The following is a 19,902-nucleotide window of genomic DNA, read 5'->3' on the forward strand; positions in this document are numbered from 1 at the left end:
GAAAATGATAGTAATTCTATACAAGTACGGAAATCTCTCTCAGAGAGGATGAATATTTGCCGTCCCTTCGGCATCAGTCGAGATCTTTCGTAATTCACTCTATTTTACGCTGTCGTCAAGCGGGGCCTAAAAAACAAGCTGACATTGAGTAGTATTAGATTTAGCGAAGTGCGAAAGTCGGGTTTCGCATCGTGGATACGACCGGGCGCCAGGCGTCTAGAGTCTAGACGTTCGCCTCTCATCTCGCCGATGGGTTTGGGAAAATGAACGTACAGTATTCGATACATGTATCTAGTACCTACATACACAGCAGGTTGAAACAGGGCTCCGAGTATCGCTTGACCAAGATCGGAAATGTTTTTAACCCCATCGCCAAATTCCAGCTAGTAAAATTACTGTCACGATCAGTTTGCAATTCGCTTGTAACGTCTTGCAAATCGTGCAGTGATTGCGAGGAGATTAAAGGAGATATACGAAAATTGGGGTAGATCGTTTTTTTTTTTTTTTTTTGCTTCTGTAATGTTTGAACGGAGGTTGAGAAAATCCTCGAAGGCTCTTAAAAATTGCTGCACCGAATTTAACCTAATTTTATGCTAAATGAAATTGATATTCTTATTGCAGAGCTACTGGATAAAATATCATTACGACAATCTCGTATTTATTTTAATCTGAAAACTAAGAGAGCTGGTTTACGTTTTTTTACGAATTTTCATAGCAATCACGTCAAGGTGTCACTTTTTTTTTTTTTTGTTGCAATTTGTTGCAACTGATTTGTCATCCGGGTTGAAACTTACAAACTACGTAGTCGATCGGATCGATTTTGTTTGCAAATCTAGTTCCTACAAATTACCAGCCAAAATGAATTTTTGCGATTTCTCTTCTCGAGCTTCGAAATTAATTGAAAAAATTAAGTATAGCTACATGTATTATGTAAAATCGATAAACTTGTGTACACACCGAATTTATCAAGAAACGCGTTAACGCAATTTCAGGTCCTTCAGACGATTTGTAAAGAATTCAATCGCGAACTAAATTGTTCACTTCCGACGAATTGAATTTGGACTAACAATAACATTTAGGCGTTTAAAAATCGAAGATAAAAACAAAAATAAAATTCGACCTTGCTCAAACTTGTCATCGTCAGATCAATTTTCATTCGAACTCGTCTATTTTTCACTTATTTTGCGATTTCGAGTCAATCGAAGAGTAAATTTTTATAAAAGTTCGAAACATCACCGACTTCATTGTTTCTTTGTGCCATCATTTTCGACCCTCATTGGTGACGTTATCCTTAAAATTTCACGACCCTTTCTTCCAGGTCGAGATGTTGTACCAGCGCTACTTCCTCCGGATGAACCAAAGCAACATGACCCACGTTTTGGGCCTTCTTTCGGGCCTCGCTGTCGCCTTGGGTATCCTCCTGGGCCTCAGTCTGACCTTCGACTCGTCCGATCCGTTCGTAGACCTCCTACAAAAACCCCAACATCTCACTTTGGCTCTGACGCTTATAGCGTGCATCGCCGTCTACGCAGGTGAGTGAAACTCCTTTGATTTATGACGTTTCGTTACTCGGTAAAATAACCCTCACGAGTTCGCGATCACGAAATCATTCGAGAATTCTGTGCTTGAATTCATCTGGACATTATGATGGGTACTTTGTATGATTAATACTCGTTTCGGATCAGCGAACAGCGTGGAAACAAGTAACGTAAATCATGATCACCAAGTGATACTTTTTATTTATTTTATTACGATAATAGCCGTACGTTGAGATATTTAGATCTTTTCAAAACACCCAAAAATAGGAGATACCGTGATTGAAAAGAAACGCTTGAACATCGATGTCTCATTTTGAATTTCTTAAAAACTGGTAGATTCGTTCGATTTCACTTAACGATAGCTGAGTTTCTTCAGAAGACTATTTGAAACGAAGCGTCACAATACCGAAGCTTTCGTTTACAACACCGCTGCTTCTTGTTTATTTTACATAACTTTACAAATACTGGATGCATGAAATCCTATCCCATCGTTCTCTCGAGAGAATTGACAAAAAGTATCGTTTTTTCATCAACCAGCCTTCCCAAAATCCACTCTGCAACAAAACCCCGTAAAGAATCCTGCAGCTCTTTTTGCATTCTCGTTGTTGTTATATGAGTATCCTGTATTCCATTCTGTATCCTTGTAAACAAGGCGGCTGGAAATATCCGTCGGAAGTGGAAACGGATGCAGCTGAATCCAATGAGGCGACATCCGGATCTCCGTTCTGCAGTTCTTCGAATGATAAAATAACTTCGTCCGTTTCTCATCCCTTACGCAGGACTCGTCGCTGCCATTTCGAGGCCGGGAATGAACGAGGTCTGGCTTGCCGGCATCAGCGCCGCCGTTCTGGCGACCCTTCTCGCCCTCCAGGTGTCCTTGGGCTTGCACCTCGCCTACCCCAAGGGATCGCTCGACTCGGAGGCCGTGGAGGACACCTACAGCCTGGGAGGTCCACTGGCCATCGCCTGGGCGGCCTGCTTCTTCATATACATGGCCTACGCACTTTTGCCGATAAGACTGAGGCACGCCTGCATCGCCGGCATACTTTTCTCCCTCGCTCATTTTATAAGCGTGCTTCTGATGTATCGACACGATTATCCGGCCTTCGTCTCTCAGGTGAGTGTGTTGACTCACATTATTCAGATACGCAACAGCGGGTATCAAGGCCGTTTCTGGGAACAGATTTCTGTATTGACATTTACCGACCGTTAGCCAAGACACGAACCTTCTTATGGAATCTTCGAGGATGGGAGTTATCTAAACTCTGATCGATAATGTCGGACAACTAAATGATAGGATGTACGATAAAATCAATCACAGAGCGGATAACTCTTACCATCAAATATTGTGGAAAAGGGTTTGTGTCTTGGCTACGTGTCGGTAAATGTCAATATGGGAATCTATATCCAGAACCGGCCTTCTATACTCACTACGACAAACGCGGTTTTTCTTAACTTACAGCTACTTTTTCTGGAATGAAAAAAAAGAATGGGGGGAAGTTATTAGAATCACCACGTAATACAAACAATGAGTTAGATTTTGGATAGTAATAATGTGTATTCATCTATATCTATCAATAAATTTCAACAATTGAACACATCCTACTTTCTTATTCTATCAGCTTACGAGCTGTAGAAAAAATGCGGCTCAAGCAGTTCGCAATAGATCAGAATTCATTTGTAAATTCAATGACCCATTTTTCGTTACAATTGCGAAAACTGTATGATTTTTCTAATGAAAAAATAGCAGAACCATGTGATTTTCTTACTCATTATTAGATGATAACAAGGTGTTCATACCAGATTGGAATTCAGTGTTTTTAAATTTATTTTCTGGATCGTAGCAACTTTTTTAATATGATGTTTTATAACTTGATCAGAGCTTTAGTTTTCGAACACGGCAAACTTTTATTTAATCACAAACGTTGATCTAACTGCGTTCCATGGATACTAAAATCGATCCGTCAAATCCTGTAGTTGGAATGAAATTTAATTCCAGACAAATACCGCAACTTTTGATGTACCATCGTTAGATGACATTCTACGTTTTCTCTGTTAACTTCTCGTGAAACACGTTATAAAGTTTGTTGAAACTCGACAAAGCGGATGCGTTTGTTAGTCGATTCGAAGCATGAAATTTTCATCCGAATCGACAGACATACGCTGTTCACTTTTGCTTTGCCTGCATTCAGGTGTGTTAAATATAAACGCGGGTGAAAATTAAAGGGTGCAGACGACGAAGCTCGGAACTTTTTTTAGTTTTAAATTTGTATCCTTGTATACTGCGTCAATAACTACGTTTGAATTTGGCAGATCAAAAAATTACTTGCAAAGCCGGAATCAAGCGTGAAAAATATTTTCCAAAATTGCGGTGCTGTGAAATAAAAAAAAAAAAAAAACAAAAACCGTCGATAACGATGATCGCATTACGGTTATTCCGCATATCATACCCACACAGTGTGAACAAGCTGACGGAAAAAACGAGTTGGGCTCACTTCAGCGACCGGCAAAAGGATTTTCAACAATTTACTGATCGTCCCTTGGTGTAAAACGTGTCAAGTGACAAAACCAATTACAATTTCGAGCGTCCCTCGCAGCTCCTGCACATCCGCCATCGGGTTCCCCCAGGTCCATCTTCTCCCCTCTGTCCCTCGGCAATTTAAATGTTTACATTTACATGTATATTTTGTATGAATATATATGTATATAATCATTTATTATGCATACACGGCCAAGTATCTGAGGAGAAAATAACTTGTAGCCATATAACTTATAAGTGGGCTTACTTTTTACAAACTTTGTTACCGCTCGTATTTATAATTCTGCCCCTGAAAAGTTTCAAAAATCTACAATGTAAACAGGCTCGTTTGAATTGAATTGCGAAATTTTTACCTTTCGTATAAAACTTGATTAATTATTGCGTGAAAAACAAGAAACGGAAAGATTCTCTCGGTATCGTTGGTCTGATTCGAATTCTTCGCGAGTCTTGAAAACTTTTTCGTAATACCGCGAGAAATATTGATGTAACGAAACTTTTTTTACGCGTAGGAAGTTTCAATCTTCGTTTGAAAAATTGAAAATTGTTTTTTTTTTTTTTTCTTCTTCTTCTTTTCAGCCTAACAATATCAGTGCGCGTAAAGAAATGTAGAAATCGAGGTTTGAAAAACGTTTTCGTGTAATGCGATTTTTTTCTTTTACTTTCAAATTTTGCAGGTACTCAATATTGAGAAGAGTTGAGCTTAATTTACGTATCGCAATCGATGGCAATCGCGAATGTGAAACGTGACCGTTAATTTCTACGGTAGTTTGCCCGTTAATTTATCAAAAGTTATACACAACTGGCACGTTCTCTGGATCGCCTGATTTTTTTACTCTTGATGAATCACAAGCGAAGTTTTGAAAACGCGATATTATAGGTTCAAGTTATAGGTACAGGTTAATTGACCATGGAAGGTGCAGATGTTATCGCTTCTAATTAGACTGTGTGAGTCAGGAGCGTAGGCGTTATATCCGCGTGCGATATTGCGAATTGTGCGCGAATTTTATCTCGCATCCTCAACGTTCTATTAAACATATAATATACGATCATCAGCAAGAACGGATAGAGATCTGTGGATATCTGTGATTATATTTATCTAAAGCTAACGACTTTTTTTTTTCTTTTGTCAAGGTAATAAGCTAGAAAATTTTCCTACCTCGTTTTCCGAACGATTCATACGAACTCGAAAAACAAGGAATTTTTTTCTCTTTTTTCTCATGCAAGATTAATTCTTCCATATTTCTCTAATCTAGTGAAACAATCACGAGCAAAATTCGCGCTTATTTGTTACTTTAATTTTTTTTCTCGCGATTTTTAATTCCTTTAATTTCCTTTTTCTCACCATTTTTTTTTTTTTTTTTTTTTTCTTCTTATCTTGCCTGCGTCCCATATACTCTGAAATAACACCTTCACTGCGGTAGAGATTAAAAGCGTAAGTCTCGACTTAATGTAGCCGTTTGGATCGTAAGTTGAGATTCGCGTCCGTGCGAGGAGAGATTTATAATCTTGATCTTTTTGTTAAAAATTTTGTTCTCCCTTCTGTTTTTCTCTTACTTTTCGAAATTCTTCTGACGATTGAGAGAAAAAAGAAGAGAAAGAAATACAGTACATTCGCAAAATAATTCTTTAGCTGTTGATTCTTGAAAGTTTTTCGTCTTAGTTTTTCCGTTTATTATCTTGGACTCAAGTGATTGCAAATTTCTGATAAATTCGTTACGAACATCCATTTCCATATAAATAGTTGCATAAAAAAAAAAGTTTTAACTTTTTGTTTCTCCATTCTTTTTTATTTATTTTTTTTTTTTTTTTTTTTATTTGCTACTTTTATTAAATTTCTTCGTTATTTTTTCATCCTTAGATTTTTTCTAGCAGTTTTTTTTTTTTTTTTTATTGCCAAGAATACGCTCAACACCGTTGACAGGGTTCAGCAATTAATTTCTTGATCCTCGAGATGCAAGACGGTCTTGAGTGATGTCGTAAGGAAAGAAAAAGAATAATAATGAACCAGAGGAGAGAATAAAAATAAAAAAAAAAAAAAATAAAAAATTAAAAGTAAGAAGAGTAAGAAATAAAGGAGAAGGAAAAGAAGAATAAATTAATATTCATCCTGAGGGAAACGAGGCCAGAGATATTTAGTTTGTGTGGATAAAATTAAAAGTCGTCTGCTTGTGTCGACGGAGAGTAAACTATATGTTTATATAGGTATAAAAAAAAAATATCCTGCATTCAATTATCTCGCTGCAGGATGTTGAAGTTTAATTAATTTTCTACATTAATGAGGAATAAACCTCTCTGTACATTTAACTAATAATTGCAATAATAATTTGCGAGGCGTTCAATTGTAATACGTTTTTTTTCGCAGTGAATTTTAACTGATGAAAATTATTACTTTCTGAACGTAAAATCCGCGTTAACAGAGAAAAATATCCAAATCAGTGTCCAAGGTAAAATCGTTAGCCAGGATCGCGTTTTTGGCCAGAGGGCTCTTATTCTTCCATCGCGGCCAGGCTGCAGATTCCATCAAGCACACGTTTGCACACGCCTCCCGCGAATCGAGACGACATGCAATTTTTCCCTCCCAAAGGGAACGAGCAAAGCTCACGAAACGTGCAGCTCAAACTTCGTTTCGTACGAAGCGGCTTTAACACGCGTAGCGCCGAGCTGCGCGTAAGTGCGTTTGAAATTTCGTTTGATGGTTCGCCGAGTAAGGACCAAAAGTCCGCTCTAACAAATCCCGTTCGCCCCCTAAAGGCAGAAATACCACGGAGGCAGGGACGACGATCAGGAGAGAGAAGAAGAATCCCTTCGGGATCGCTTCTAAAATCCCGTTTACATTTTTTCTATTCCCAGCAAAGCCTTTACTTTCCACCCTTAACAAAGAGCTTTCAGGGCGATATTACGGGGGTTGAAAAATAAATCCTTGACTTTTCACACTTTTTTCCATTTCCTTTTTCATTCGCCAAACGGGTTTCTTTTTATGTTTTTTTTTTTTTTTTGCTTTTTTTTGCTTTTTTTTTCTCCTTCCTCTTCTTTCGTGCAAGAGACGTGGAATGTATATGTATATGCATTCGAACTCTTCCGCGCTGTAATATGCACGATATATGCACTCTTGAGAAGCCGTATATTGTGGAATGATGTAGCCGCGTAACTCGGCATCGATTTCTCCGTCTAATTACTACACTGTAGATACACATGTATGTCGGTAAGCACTCGTGTACACCGTGATGCTTCTCAACGAGGTCAAACTACTCTACTAAATCCCATATACTCGTCTAACATCGAACGTTTCGACTTCAAGAGATAGAATTTTTTCATTCTTAATTTGTCAGCGTGAAACTGTTTACAGGGTTTACAGTTAAGCCATGTGAGAACACGATCTAAACCATATCCGAATTAATATAGATTAAAACATTGGGGTGCAAGGTATTTATTGAAAGATGCCATCTGGTGGGAAGAAATGCGTCGCCGTATCAACCGAATCGCATTTAACATAAACAAACGGCTCGAGACTGGCCATATATAACTTTTGCAAATCTGACTTCAGATTCGTGATCAGCGAGGCAAAGAATCCTATGGCACAAATTTTCATTCGAATCCATTCATCGGTAATCAATCGTGAGTTTTATTTTATTTTTTGGAATTTTGTTATTTAAAAAGGTCAAAAAGTACTGAACTGACCAAAGCCAAAATTTAATCGGTTCTAAGTTTGGAAGAACCGCGTAGATTTACACAAAAATCATTGAAATCCGGTAACTCAAACTCGAGATATTGTCCGACAAAAGAAATTTTTAACAAACATACGTTCGTACATAAATATACACAGACGTCCGTCCAAAAATAGTCGAAGGTGAGGTGAAACGTCGAGATATAGTAAAAACTCAATTTTTCATTTTTGGGCCGATTAGAATAACTTAATTTTTGTTTTTGAGAACAGAGAAACGAGAAGTTAAAAAGTCGTTATTTCGTCGCATATTTCACGCCACGTCAAACTATTACGACAAAACAAGAGGCTGACAAGTTGCACGGATTCTTTCTTGCCTCATATTTCACGCGATCAGCTTAAAGCAATCAGCTGTTGAACCTGAGCGCCGCCATATTGCCTCAGTAACGCCTTTGTTTCTATCTTGCCGCAACTCGGTTTTTTTTTCTCCCTCTGCGTGTTTTTTTTTTTTTTTTCTCTTTTTTCTTTAATTCCGTCCTCGCGTTTCTCGGGGAATTTGAACCGCAGACAAGAAGACAGCAGGGCTTTTAATGCTCACCAAGCGCAGGGAACTCTCTTTGTTCCATCAAACTTCAACCGAAGCTGAGTTAACAACGGATGTTGTGCGTTATAGGTATACGTCGGAGTCTTTTCCTCGCTCTTCGACCCGAGACAAAGGATATCAGGAGAAACAAAAGATGGCGCGAAAAAGTACAATATACAAAATTTTCATGCAGAGTTCGTTTAGTTGCAGTCCATAAGCGGACTCCTACAAAATTTACTTGAACGTGTGCAAATTGTACTCGAGTTTATGCAAATTTACAAGATTTTCACTCTGAGTGAGAAAATTTCAGCAAACTTTAGACGGATTGTTGCAAATTTTGCACGAATGCGTGTATGGACTTGATTGAATGAGGAAAATTGCCAGTTTTGTATCTAATCGTGTGAAAATTTATGTAAAAAGTACTCCAAATGTTTAACAATATAACAACAATTATTATACCGCATCCACTTGTTGGTAATTCACCTTTGTTGCAAAGAAAAAAAAAAAAAAATGTTTAGCACGTCGACATTTTTTATAAGTATGAAATACGGATTTGAAGTCTGCAAAAGTTTTCGTCGAAGAAACGGTTTTTTTTGTGTGATTCCCTCTACTTTGTATAGCATTTGAGTGAAATTTGAAATTTCCATTATGTATTTAACTTGCGAGATCTGAATAGATATTCGTATTTCCGGAGAGAATTCGGTGAAATACTCAAGACTTCATCTCGCACATTTTCTGCGCGGTTCGCGATGCTACATCGAAGTTTTTGCAACAATAATATAACCGGCGGAAGTTCTCGAATGGAAAGAAAATTACATCCCGAGCACATGCCTGGTACATAATGTACCGGCTGTCGTTTTTGTACACATCAGTGAGCGGTGCAAAGTTTATGTATAACATAAATTTTGCCCGAAGCTTATCGTAGATGAAAGGCAATGCGGGCAAAATTGAAAACGAAAATGAAAAGAAATAAAATTTTATAAATACATTTTTACCCTTCAACGTCTGAGAAAGGGTTGAAATATTTACAGCGTTCTGAATTTACCGTTTATAATATCGCAATTAACTCCAGCCGCTGGAGGCGATTTTTGTTATAACCATCGGACAACGCGGTGTATTTATTATTATTATACAGGGTGTTTTTACGTAAACGCCGCAGATGCCTACTACTAAGGGAAATAAATATCGGTAAAACAGACTTACCGAGTCGTTATCGCTTGAGTCAAGTCAACGAAGATCGAGTCACATAGAAGCGTACGGCCCGCAGGCTATTTGAAGCAAGAAAAGTTGGGGTACTCGGACGAGCTATCACCCCAACAGCTAGGTGTCGCTAGTGGCGCCTTTGCTTGTGTGGCTCACGTACAGCGCTCTATACTAATGCGTACAGTGTCGGTGTGTTGGCTCCGACCGGCGAGTTGGGGTGATCGTGTTAACTCTCTATTGTCGACCGAGGGTAGAGCCATCTTACGGATTTACGAGTCGCGGAAAGTTTTGCTTCAAGTGGCCCATAAGCCGTACGCTTCTATGTGACTCGATCTTCGTTGGTCAAATCGAGGTATATAATCAATTTAACGTGGCTCTGAAATGCGATGACTGAACGCTTCAGCGTGGGTTATAAACAAAAGAACAACTACTTGGCCAAATCCACACAACTAGGCAATACGGCCGGTTTCAGCTCACTTTCGGGGGCTTTGAACGTGTTACCTACCGATAAGTTTGTAGGTCTGTATTACCGATATTTGTTCCTCTTAGTGGTAGGCAACCCAACAAACTGTGACGTTTACTTGGAAACAACCTGCGTAGCTTTGGGAGATTCTCTACGGTAATGAGAAAATATAAGGATAACTTTGAGCCTGAGAAGGATTCAATTTTTTTTTTTTATTTTCTTTAGTTCTGCCCCTTCAAATAATATGAATAATTCGTAGGAAAAATTGCGGATGCAGGGTGAGAGAAAAAAAATTGAAAGTATAAATTAAGAACGGTGTAAGCGAATAATGTGAGAAACACGGATCATAAAAATGGAGAGCGGAAAAAACGATGCAAGCTTTGTTCAAGGAAACTTTTTGATACTAAAAATGCGAATTATTACGACTAGATTGTACACAAATTGAAAATAATACCCTTGCGGGGTGAATTTAGAAAAGTTGAATATCCATTTCCATATCCATTTATCGAGTGAATTTAATGTCTGAAGATGTTATGGTTAATTTCATGAAAGTGTAGGAAAATTTTCCGAGTTTATTTTCTCTCGTGTTTCTACGAGAGATGCTTTATACTCTATAACATAATAACTCACTGGCCGGTACTTTGTGAAAATTTCGTAAAGTCATTAACGAGCGTAAAATATTGCCTTTGTAATCGACAAAGAAACAAAGCGCGAGAATTCTGGCATGGTAGTAAAAAAGAAGGATTAAAAAAAAAAATAAAAAATATTCAAATTCCTACATGGTATACTGCAGGGTGCTCAAATTATTTTCCCTCGTGGAACGAACGTCACTCTGATTGATTTTAGTCAAGTACGCAAAGTCAGTGAATTTGACGTGATTTAGAACACGATGAAGAAAGAGAAAAATTTCTCTTGCAAAATTTTCTGCAGATACATATCATATGTTACATATAATACTCAATAATTCGAAGGGTTTGAAACAAAATCAAAAATAAATTAACAAATTTATGAAAACTGCATCTGATCGTGCAAATGTTATCGGTCAATTTTTTTTTTTCGCACAGTGAATCAGTCGTTAAAAAAAATGTAAAAAATTGAAAATAAAATTGACCGACACCGAATAATTGCAGCATGTTTTTTGATTGGAAAGGAAATGTCCACGGCATATTTTGCAGGTCACACAATAATTAAAAAAAAGTTTTCGCGACGAACGAAGCTGCTCTTGTTGCAGAATAAAATACAAACCGTCTATGTAGGGACAAAGGGGTGAAAAAAATCTAGCAATTAACGGTCGTTTTGTCTCTACGCGCATTTCCGCCACCGTGAAAAGGGGATAAAAATGAGAGGAAATTGGAAAATTTGCGAACGAAAGTCTCGTTAGCGGTTCTCCATTGTCGTGAATACTACGTGACGAGTTGTCTCCCTCGTTGAAAACGTTGCTCGGAATAACCGTGCCACCCCGCAAGATTGAAGATTTTGATCGTTTAAACGACGCCGTGAAAAGTGCGGGAAAAGCCTCGGGCGACGTTGCGGAGGAAATTAAAGCGAGGAGGCTAGAGCTTGCAGCAGGTTTGAACAACGAGAAAAGCACGGATTCGATCATCTGTACATCTGATTGTGTACGACATGAGATAATTTTTATTTTTTTTTTTATAGGAAATAACGGAAAGAACGCCAACGTTACGACTCCCAATTTCCCGAAAGAAACATTTTCCTCGAAAACTTGGCAAATCTTTTTTATAAACTTTGATAATCGTCTGTCAAATTCACACGTTTTTTTTTTCTTTTGCTCCTTCATTTATATTTCTTTTATTTTCCTCTGAACAAAGTTCTCTAATCCGATCTTCTGCTACGAAATTTTCCCGTGGGTATCGCGTTAAAGTCGGATGAGTGTTAACGAGTAAAAAAATAAATAAAATGAAATAAAAAAATAAAAGAAATTAGATATCCCAGATTGTTTTATTTAAATAGGAGAACTCCGAGTTCCGAGACCAGCCGGTGAAAATTTGATAAAAGAGATATCTCGTTATACGTACATTACGTGTTTGGGTGTACGTAATGTATTATGTATGTAGTGGTTAAGGTTTGAACGCATGAGCGCAGCTACGATTAAATATTATACTCGTTTTTGGATAGTGGATTAAAATAGCGAAAAAGAAAAGAAACAAATAATAATGAAGAGAACGGAAAAGAAAGAAGGAAGAGGAGGGAGATAAATTTAAAGCGATAAAATTTGAAAACACACGTTATCAAAGGCGGCAGTGAAAAAGAGAGAGAGATATATATATAATATAACATTAAGGAATTGCTGAAGGCAATGTCAAACATCAACGAGAAAACGGATACGCGAAGCGGAGAGTGATTTGTTATTATTAAAAAACAGTTTTTTTTTTTTTCTCTCATTTATTTACTCGGGCACTTATTTACCTACTCCTGAATTTTATTTTCTCCTTTACAAACCAGTTTCCCCTGAAACTCAGGAATTTCTGTACGAGTTCGCGCTTTTTCGTATATACATATATATATATATATATATATTTGTAGGTATACCTCCGCATAAATATATCTTTATACATAAAAATCTCATACTCGACTGTCATTATAGATGTATATAACACGCTCGATGAAGCAGATTTTTATATCGGCTTTCAAGTTTGTAATTAATATTTTTCCCCGTTAAAAGAAACTCTCCCGCTGAAATAACGTCGTACGTACGATAACCAAGGTATATTTATAGACATGAAAATAAATCGTTTCTCAACGATTAACAGTGATTTGCTTTTTTTTTTTTTTTTTTTTAACTAAGAACAGAAATACGTCAAAATATAATAAATGTAATTTTTTTTTATCTTCATCGAGCCTAATATCAGCGAAGCCATTTCGTCGTCTCGTTATCTAATTATTAAAATTACTTGGAAACACAACGGAGTTTAGCTTAAATATCATGTCCGACAATTTTCCAAGATGATAAACTTTTTCTTTGCGAATTGATGTTCCGTAAGTTTTTTTCCTCCCATTAATTTGAATCCCAGGAACTCGTAATACGCTTAAATATTTAACGTCGGTCCAATTAAAGATAAAGAAGAAAAAAAAAAAAAAAACAAAGAAAAATGTCATAAATAAATAAAAGTATTCGTGTATTAGCCTGAAGCTGTGTAGTAAAAAAATTGCGATTAACAGTGTTGGATATTTGAAATTTCAACTGATGAGGGTGGTTTGACACTGCAGGGATGAGCGTTTATTGTCGCCCGTTTTCCGGCGTATTTTAATATGCCAGCTTAAACGATCAGGAATGCCTTCGGCTCTCCGCCCAGCCGCGGGATTATTCCGTAAGATTTAAGCGACGTTATCGTCAGAGTTTTCCGCTTCGACGAATGAAAGAGAGAAAATTTGATGAAATTAATACACGCGTCGAACTCACCGTACATACGTATACATTATGCACGCATACTTGTTGCTTCAGTTTTCTTCTTCTTGTACATGTCAGGATTTTATTAGCCGAAAAGAGTTCTTCCGCCGAAACCTGACACCCTCGGAGTTGATCCGTCGATCGATCAATCGATCGATCATTCAATCGCCCTTTTCTTTTCACAACTCTTATTATACTCTTTTCATAAATACAAGACGCTGAACGCGATCAGAAAATGTTGAGTTAGCCCGGCTTTCGAAACTCCTAATAACAATCGTACACTGAGAGAAATTTTTAGTTCCAGTTACCGCTCGGTCATTAACCACTTTCATTTTTTACCACAATCGAAAAATATAGTTCCAGGTAGAAAATGATAATTAGTTTTCTAGCTGTTACCGGAAAGTCTGGTATCCGTTACTATTCTTTCTCATTCTGATCACTGTTTTAATTTGTTTTAATAGTTAGTCACATTTATTCGCATCATTTGATTTATCGAACGGAGCTTTCGGAGAGAAGGTTTCTCACGCATTATACGCATCCCGCAATAATATCCGTGACGTCGGTTTTTCAAGCGAAGTAAAAATACCCCAAACGTCACATTCGTCAACTTTCAAGTGCCTAGCATACTTGATTAGAATCGACTAGACGCTTTTCAGACGGAATTCCCCTGCCGTTCGATAGCCCAAAATGTCTCGTCTGCGCGACGCAGTCTGGAATGAATAAAATTTACGGGACAGCCGGTTGCACGGGAGGGAAAACAACAGGATCCGTACATCGTGGAATTGAATAATCCAACAGTCCGTGTTTGCATAATTCTACTTTAGCCCGGCGTGCAAACGTTTCAAATTTCAACTAATTCTCAAAGCGCAGAAGTTTACGTTCGCCCTGCAGGAATTTCAAATAAGGCTTTTGGAATTCACTCGAAAGTGTGTAGTTCGTATATCTACAGCATTACGCATACAAACTATAAATGATACATAACCGTCGATGTTGTGTAACAAAACTATGACGAGCTTACAATCCTGGAATACTTTGCGCTGCATAGAAAAAATACTGAACTACAGAGTATCTCCGCTATGAGAAATTTTTAGTTCCGGTTACCGCTCAGTCTTTAACTATTTTCATTTTTTACCACAATCGAAAAATATAGTTCCGGGTACAACATGAAAATTAGTTTTCTAACCGTTACCGGAAAGTCTGGTATCCGTTGCTATTCTTTCTCATTACGATCACCGTTGCTATATTTTCTTGCAACTGTTGCGAAAATTTAACGCTCGTGCAACGATAAATTGACGTTGAAGCCTTGTTTAACTAAAAAAGTAGAGTAAACCTCAGAAACTGATTCAGCGTTGCAATAACCAAAAAATGATCGACAATAGCGCAAAATGTTACGCGTACCTCGTTTTTCGTAATTCCAACGATATTCAAACAGTTTTTTTTAACGATACCTGTCTTACCGAATATTTCTAGTTACTGTAACAATTGAAATTTCTTTCGGTGTGACTAAAAATCGGGGCAAATTATACAGGTTTTCAATTTTGAAGCCCTCGACGCTTTTCGCACAACGATCGGCGTCCAATTTTCTGCGTCGAAAAAAAGGGCCAGAGAGGGATGAAATTTTTTCTCGATCGGAGTGGGAATTAGCATCGCTCGCCACGCACCCTCCGCCTATTGTTCGCGGGATAATTCAAGCTCTGATGCCTGCAGAGCTGACGGCTGTGCACCGTAATTGGGGTGGTTGGTTAGGCCCTGGCTGGTCAGCCAACATGCGGAGGGCTGATCGATGCCCCAGATTATCAAATTCTACGCTCAAGGTACACCGTGAACGTTTGAAATCAGCCGAAAAGCTAAGAAAAGATCCGCAGCAGCAATGGGATACATATGGGAAATTCCATGCGAACCCAACATTTTTCAGCAGTTTTATTGTCCCAACTGTGAGACAGTGCCCTGAATTTTTTTCACATTTTTCATTCAACTGGTTAATTATTTATAAATATTGAGGGTGAAAATCAAAAAGTGAATTTTCCTTTCCAAACATTTCAAGTTTCTTCCATTTTTTACATTTTCTTTTTTTTTTTTATCAATTATAACATTGTTTTGAACGGTCTGAAAGTTGCCGTATATTCGCAAATCTATTTATAAACAAAAAAAAAAAACAATCTCGCTAAAAACAAATAGCCGAAAATCACTCCATAATGAAACCGGTTTAGAAATGTTCCAAGTGAAAATACAGGATTCGAGAATTTTTTTCGGGATTTTTTATACCGTTTAAACAATGTTTCAGTTGGTGAAAAAAATTAAAAGCGCCAAAGAAAAGTCTTGAAATGTTTGGAAAAGAGAATGCAGTTTTTGAGAATTTTAGAAACGGCCCTATTCAAAATCACTTTCAATATTTATGAATATTTATGCAGTTGAATAAAAAATCTGAAACAATCGAGGGTACTGTTTCAGAGTTGGGACATTGAGAGAAAAAATTTTGAACAAAATGAGATACGGCAAGGGTCGGACGTTGTTTGGGTGAATGCATGGAATTCCTCGTATACAGATCATAAAAATACCGATCCCGAAGAGAGTTTCCAAAAACGTGAAATACCAACACTGGTTCGGAACGAGAGACCGCGATATGAAAACAGGGTAAAAAATCGAAACTGACAACGATACGAGGTAAAAAAACATGACGCGAAATGTTGAGAATTTAAATACGATAACTCAAGTATCACGGAACATAATTGACAGAAAAATGAAGAGAGTGTAATTGTTAAAATTTCAAATTCGATATTAATAAATATAAAACCGTACCATCTTTCGATCTCTGTATAATCGTTGATCAGTCGCAAGCTTTTCCGTATAACGATCGATTACACCTAACACCAGCTATTTTATAAACTTGAGTTACAAATGTCCTTAAACAAAGTCCGATGAAGTGGATAAACGAGGAATGAAAACGTAACACGAGATAGAGAACAGGAAACGATATTCACTTTAGGTATGCAATGTTTGAAGACTAGGTACATATATGTATATATATATATATTTATATATATATATATATATATGTGTGTGTATATATACATACGCACGAAAATATTCTTACGTATATATATACATGTATATACAGGCACGCGTTCACGCGTACTTTTCTCGAGGAAGTATAAGATCCACCCTCCTCTGACACGGCTTTAAGTTTGAGACGCGCGAGCTTTGCCGAAGCTTTGCGCGAGCTTGCTGCATGGGTATATAACTTATACCTTATGGATATACGGATCCAATGTACCGGCAACGCGTTCGTTCATAAATGCGGGATATAAATTTTCGCATGCGTAACTCGCTCCCACGCAGCGGAAATTCAAATCTCAAGTCTCTCGGCTTCTATAACCGGTTGAATGAAAATGCGTTGAAGAACTTTGCGGCTCTGATTCTGCGAGGGAATATCGTCATCCACTGTGAAAATTGAAAGCAAGTTAGAAGAAGATATTCTTCGGTGTGTAGTTTCTTCTCCTTTTCCATTTCCCGATTATTGCGGTTGAAAAGTTCGTCGTTAAATATTGAAATTGTCACTTTGCAGCGCGTCATCTGGTGGAGTGAAATCTAACTAGTTATGCAACTAGGCTAACAACTGACCGCTGACCGTGTTTTTTCACTTGTGGATGGTGTAGAACAGTCACAATATTATTGATTACGTTTCATTCGTTTATGCGGTGATGGGACATGAGTTATTTGAAACCCCGTGATATACGATTTGCCTCCGTTAAAATTATAACCTTAGGTTATGTGGTGATAAAATGGCGCCGACATCCAGCCGCTGACGTCATGAGAACATTTTCCGATAATGAATTGATTTCGAAACGGATTGTATAATGTTTCACTTTACAGTGTACCGATTTTAATTCTCTGTTTTTACTTCTCGATCAAAATAATTCGTTGGCCGTTTTATTCGCAATATATTCAAAAAATCCCAGCTAAATAACAATCCCCGTCTATACGTGTGGATCATCCTTGTCGTCGTGACCAATTTTTTTGTCGTTAGCCTCAATGGATAAAACATTTCAAAAATAGAGAATAAAATCAAAAAAAAATCTACAAGCTTCTCTATAATTTTGAAAACGATTAAGAATTCATCCCTCTTCGATATAAAACGTTATATTTTTCTCATCTGCGTCGGCTTGTAAATTTCATCGCATTTACCATGCGTTACGTACAATGTATGTATCAGTTTTTAAAAAAATCTGTATTTTTTCCTTTCATCGTCCCTTTTCTGTTCGCGTTTTATACTCTCGCGGAGAGGGAAACGTCAAAACGACAGTATCGTAGGCGAAAATTTCCCGCATCGAGTCGGAGATCTACGTTTGTATAATATATAAAGGCGAGAGTCTTTGCTGACCCGGAAATACCTTACATGTATAATATAACACCTGCTCTCTATGCATGTTGTATAGGTATGCATGAGACGTTTATTATACGTACACGGCACTCGAAACGAAACGAAGAGACTACGAGATGTTTCGATTTGCATCGTACGTTATGTCATGTGTACAAGTTATCTGTAATAGTTTGCAATATGCAGCGTGAATTTATTGAACACGTCTTGAGCAAAAATTTTGAAAGTGGTAAGAAAAAATAAAAAAAACAGAGGGATTCTGCGACGGTTGATGAAAAGTTGTCAATTGTTTCGTGTATTCTACAAAAACTGTCATTATACTTTATGTATAAATGCGAAGAACCTTGGATAAAAGTCATCTGAATACGATTACACTGTGTGTACGAACTTGATAATTTGTACGTTTACAATCAGAGAAACCTTTTTGCTTTCTTGAAAAAATCCATCTGTATCTAGACATGTTTTGCAGAAAATTTTCTCGTGAGAACACAATATTTCGTTGTAAATACCAAAATTAACGAAACAATTGTTTCGGAATCGCAAAGAAATTTGATTCAATAAAATATACTTATAAATACGAAATCTCGATTTTAATTTCGTCAATTTAATGAAATAATACTTTTCTCATGGTATTATCAAAATATTGAATATCCTCTGGTAGATTCGACTAAATCGCGTCACGCAATTCTCTAAATCTATTCGGTGGATAAAGATTAGTCAAATTTACGAAACCATGAGAGCTACTAATTGATTGCCGCTATCAAGTAACACGTTACATCGTTAATCTGTAAAATTATTTGTCAAAGTGGCAAAATACTCTCTGTAACGCGTTGAAAATCCTTTCTCGCAAGAGAAGTGAGACGAACAGTTATCAGGAGGGGCGGCAGCCGTTCGTCTAGTATAATCAGCAAAACTAAATCATTCGTGGTCGAACACCGTTCAGTCAGCCAGTCGATTCGCAATGGGATATTTCTTCGTCGTTGTTCGATGTGGCACTTGATTCGTCTAGCATAAATTACAATGAAACGATAGTTTTCTCGGTTACAACGATTGACCAATCAATTTTCAATCCTTACAAAATAATTTCACTGTGTAAATCTGATTACGCAATCACAACAAAATCTACTACGGAGTTGTGATGCTAAACCCTTGCTTAGACATCATTAAGAAATTTAGTTTTCTACGCACTATAAAATCAACCAAACTCTTTGGTTGTGTAAAAACAATATTTGGCCATTGTTTAATATACGATTAACCCTGAAATTTCGTTTCCAGGACCAAATTTTGGTCATTACGACCAAATCTTTTTCTCGGTGTACGACCATCGACCGTCCAACCATTTTCCATCGCTTTCGGCCGATTAAATTGATCAATATAATCGACAGGGGGAAACTAATTGTTCCGCAAGGAAGGATTTCGGCCCTTAATATAGAATCTGAAAAGATCTGTTCGTGAAGTAGAACGGCTGCCGGCGAAGCCCAAGCTTTGCCGAACAATTCCGTCGCGGGTAAATTGAAACTCTTTGTTTACGACTAATTAAAATTTGAGGGAATTAATTAATACTCCGGTTGTTGTAGCCAACCTGCCTGTCCTTCTACGTCAGACGTAATAATTGTACCTCGGACAGAGTTTGCGGATAAGTCTCACAATCAGGCAGCGCAAACGCCGTCCCTTTGTACATACGTTGCCATTCTGACGGCTGTTTCAACGTTTCAAATTGAACGATTCAACCGCCAGTCAATCATCGCCACGTGCCTGTAAATGTTCGTCAAGGTTTATTCCGATTGCAGAGTGTCGAAACGTTATTTTTTAATACATATTTGGTACAATAATTTGAGTCGTACGTTTTTAGTTTTATGACACAAATTTTATTGCTGCGATCACTCGATGCTAATTAGCTTAGAAAATTAAAAATGGTAATCGGAAAGAAGGTTTGAGTCGTAGGAAGTGGTCAGGTTTTAAACACGCCGTATATTCCGGTGACCGGAAGGCACCGAACCGGAAACTTTGTGGTCACAGCAGAAGGCAGGCTGTATTTAAATTTTATGGTTAAACGAGTGGAGTTTGGAGCGCAAGAAGCGTATCCTGAAAAAAATTAATGACTAACAAATATTTGAAGAGAGAGTGA

General features: G+C 37.5%; 1 protein-coding gene across 1 annotated transcript in view; it reads left to right on the forward strand.

The window, feature by feature from the left end:
- Positions 1-19,902, forward strand: part of LOC124179398 (adenylate cyclase type 6) — a 97,111-nt gene that overhangs the window by 33,436 nt on the left and 43,773 nt on the right. Inside the window, exons 5-6 of the mRNA XM_046563709.1 lie at positions 1,319-1,532; positions 2,318-2,655. Coding sequence (XP_046419665.1) covers positions 1,319-1,532; positions 2,318-2,655 — 552 coding nt within the window. The remainder of the gene's footprint in view (positions 1-1,318; positions 1,533-2,317; positions 2,656-19,902) is intronic.

This window comes from Neodiprion fabricii, chromosome 4 (assembly GCF_021155785.1).
Source record: "Neodiprion fabricii isolate iyNeoFabr1 chromosome 4, iyNeoFabr1.1, whole genome shotgun sequence".
NCBI lineage: Eukaryota > Metazoa > Arthropoda > Insecta > Hymenoptera > Diprionidae > Neodiprion > Neodiprion fabricii.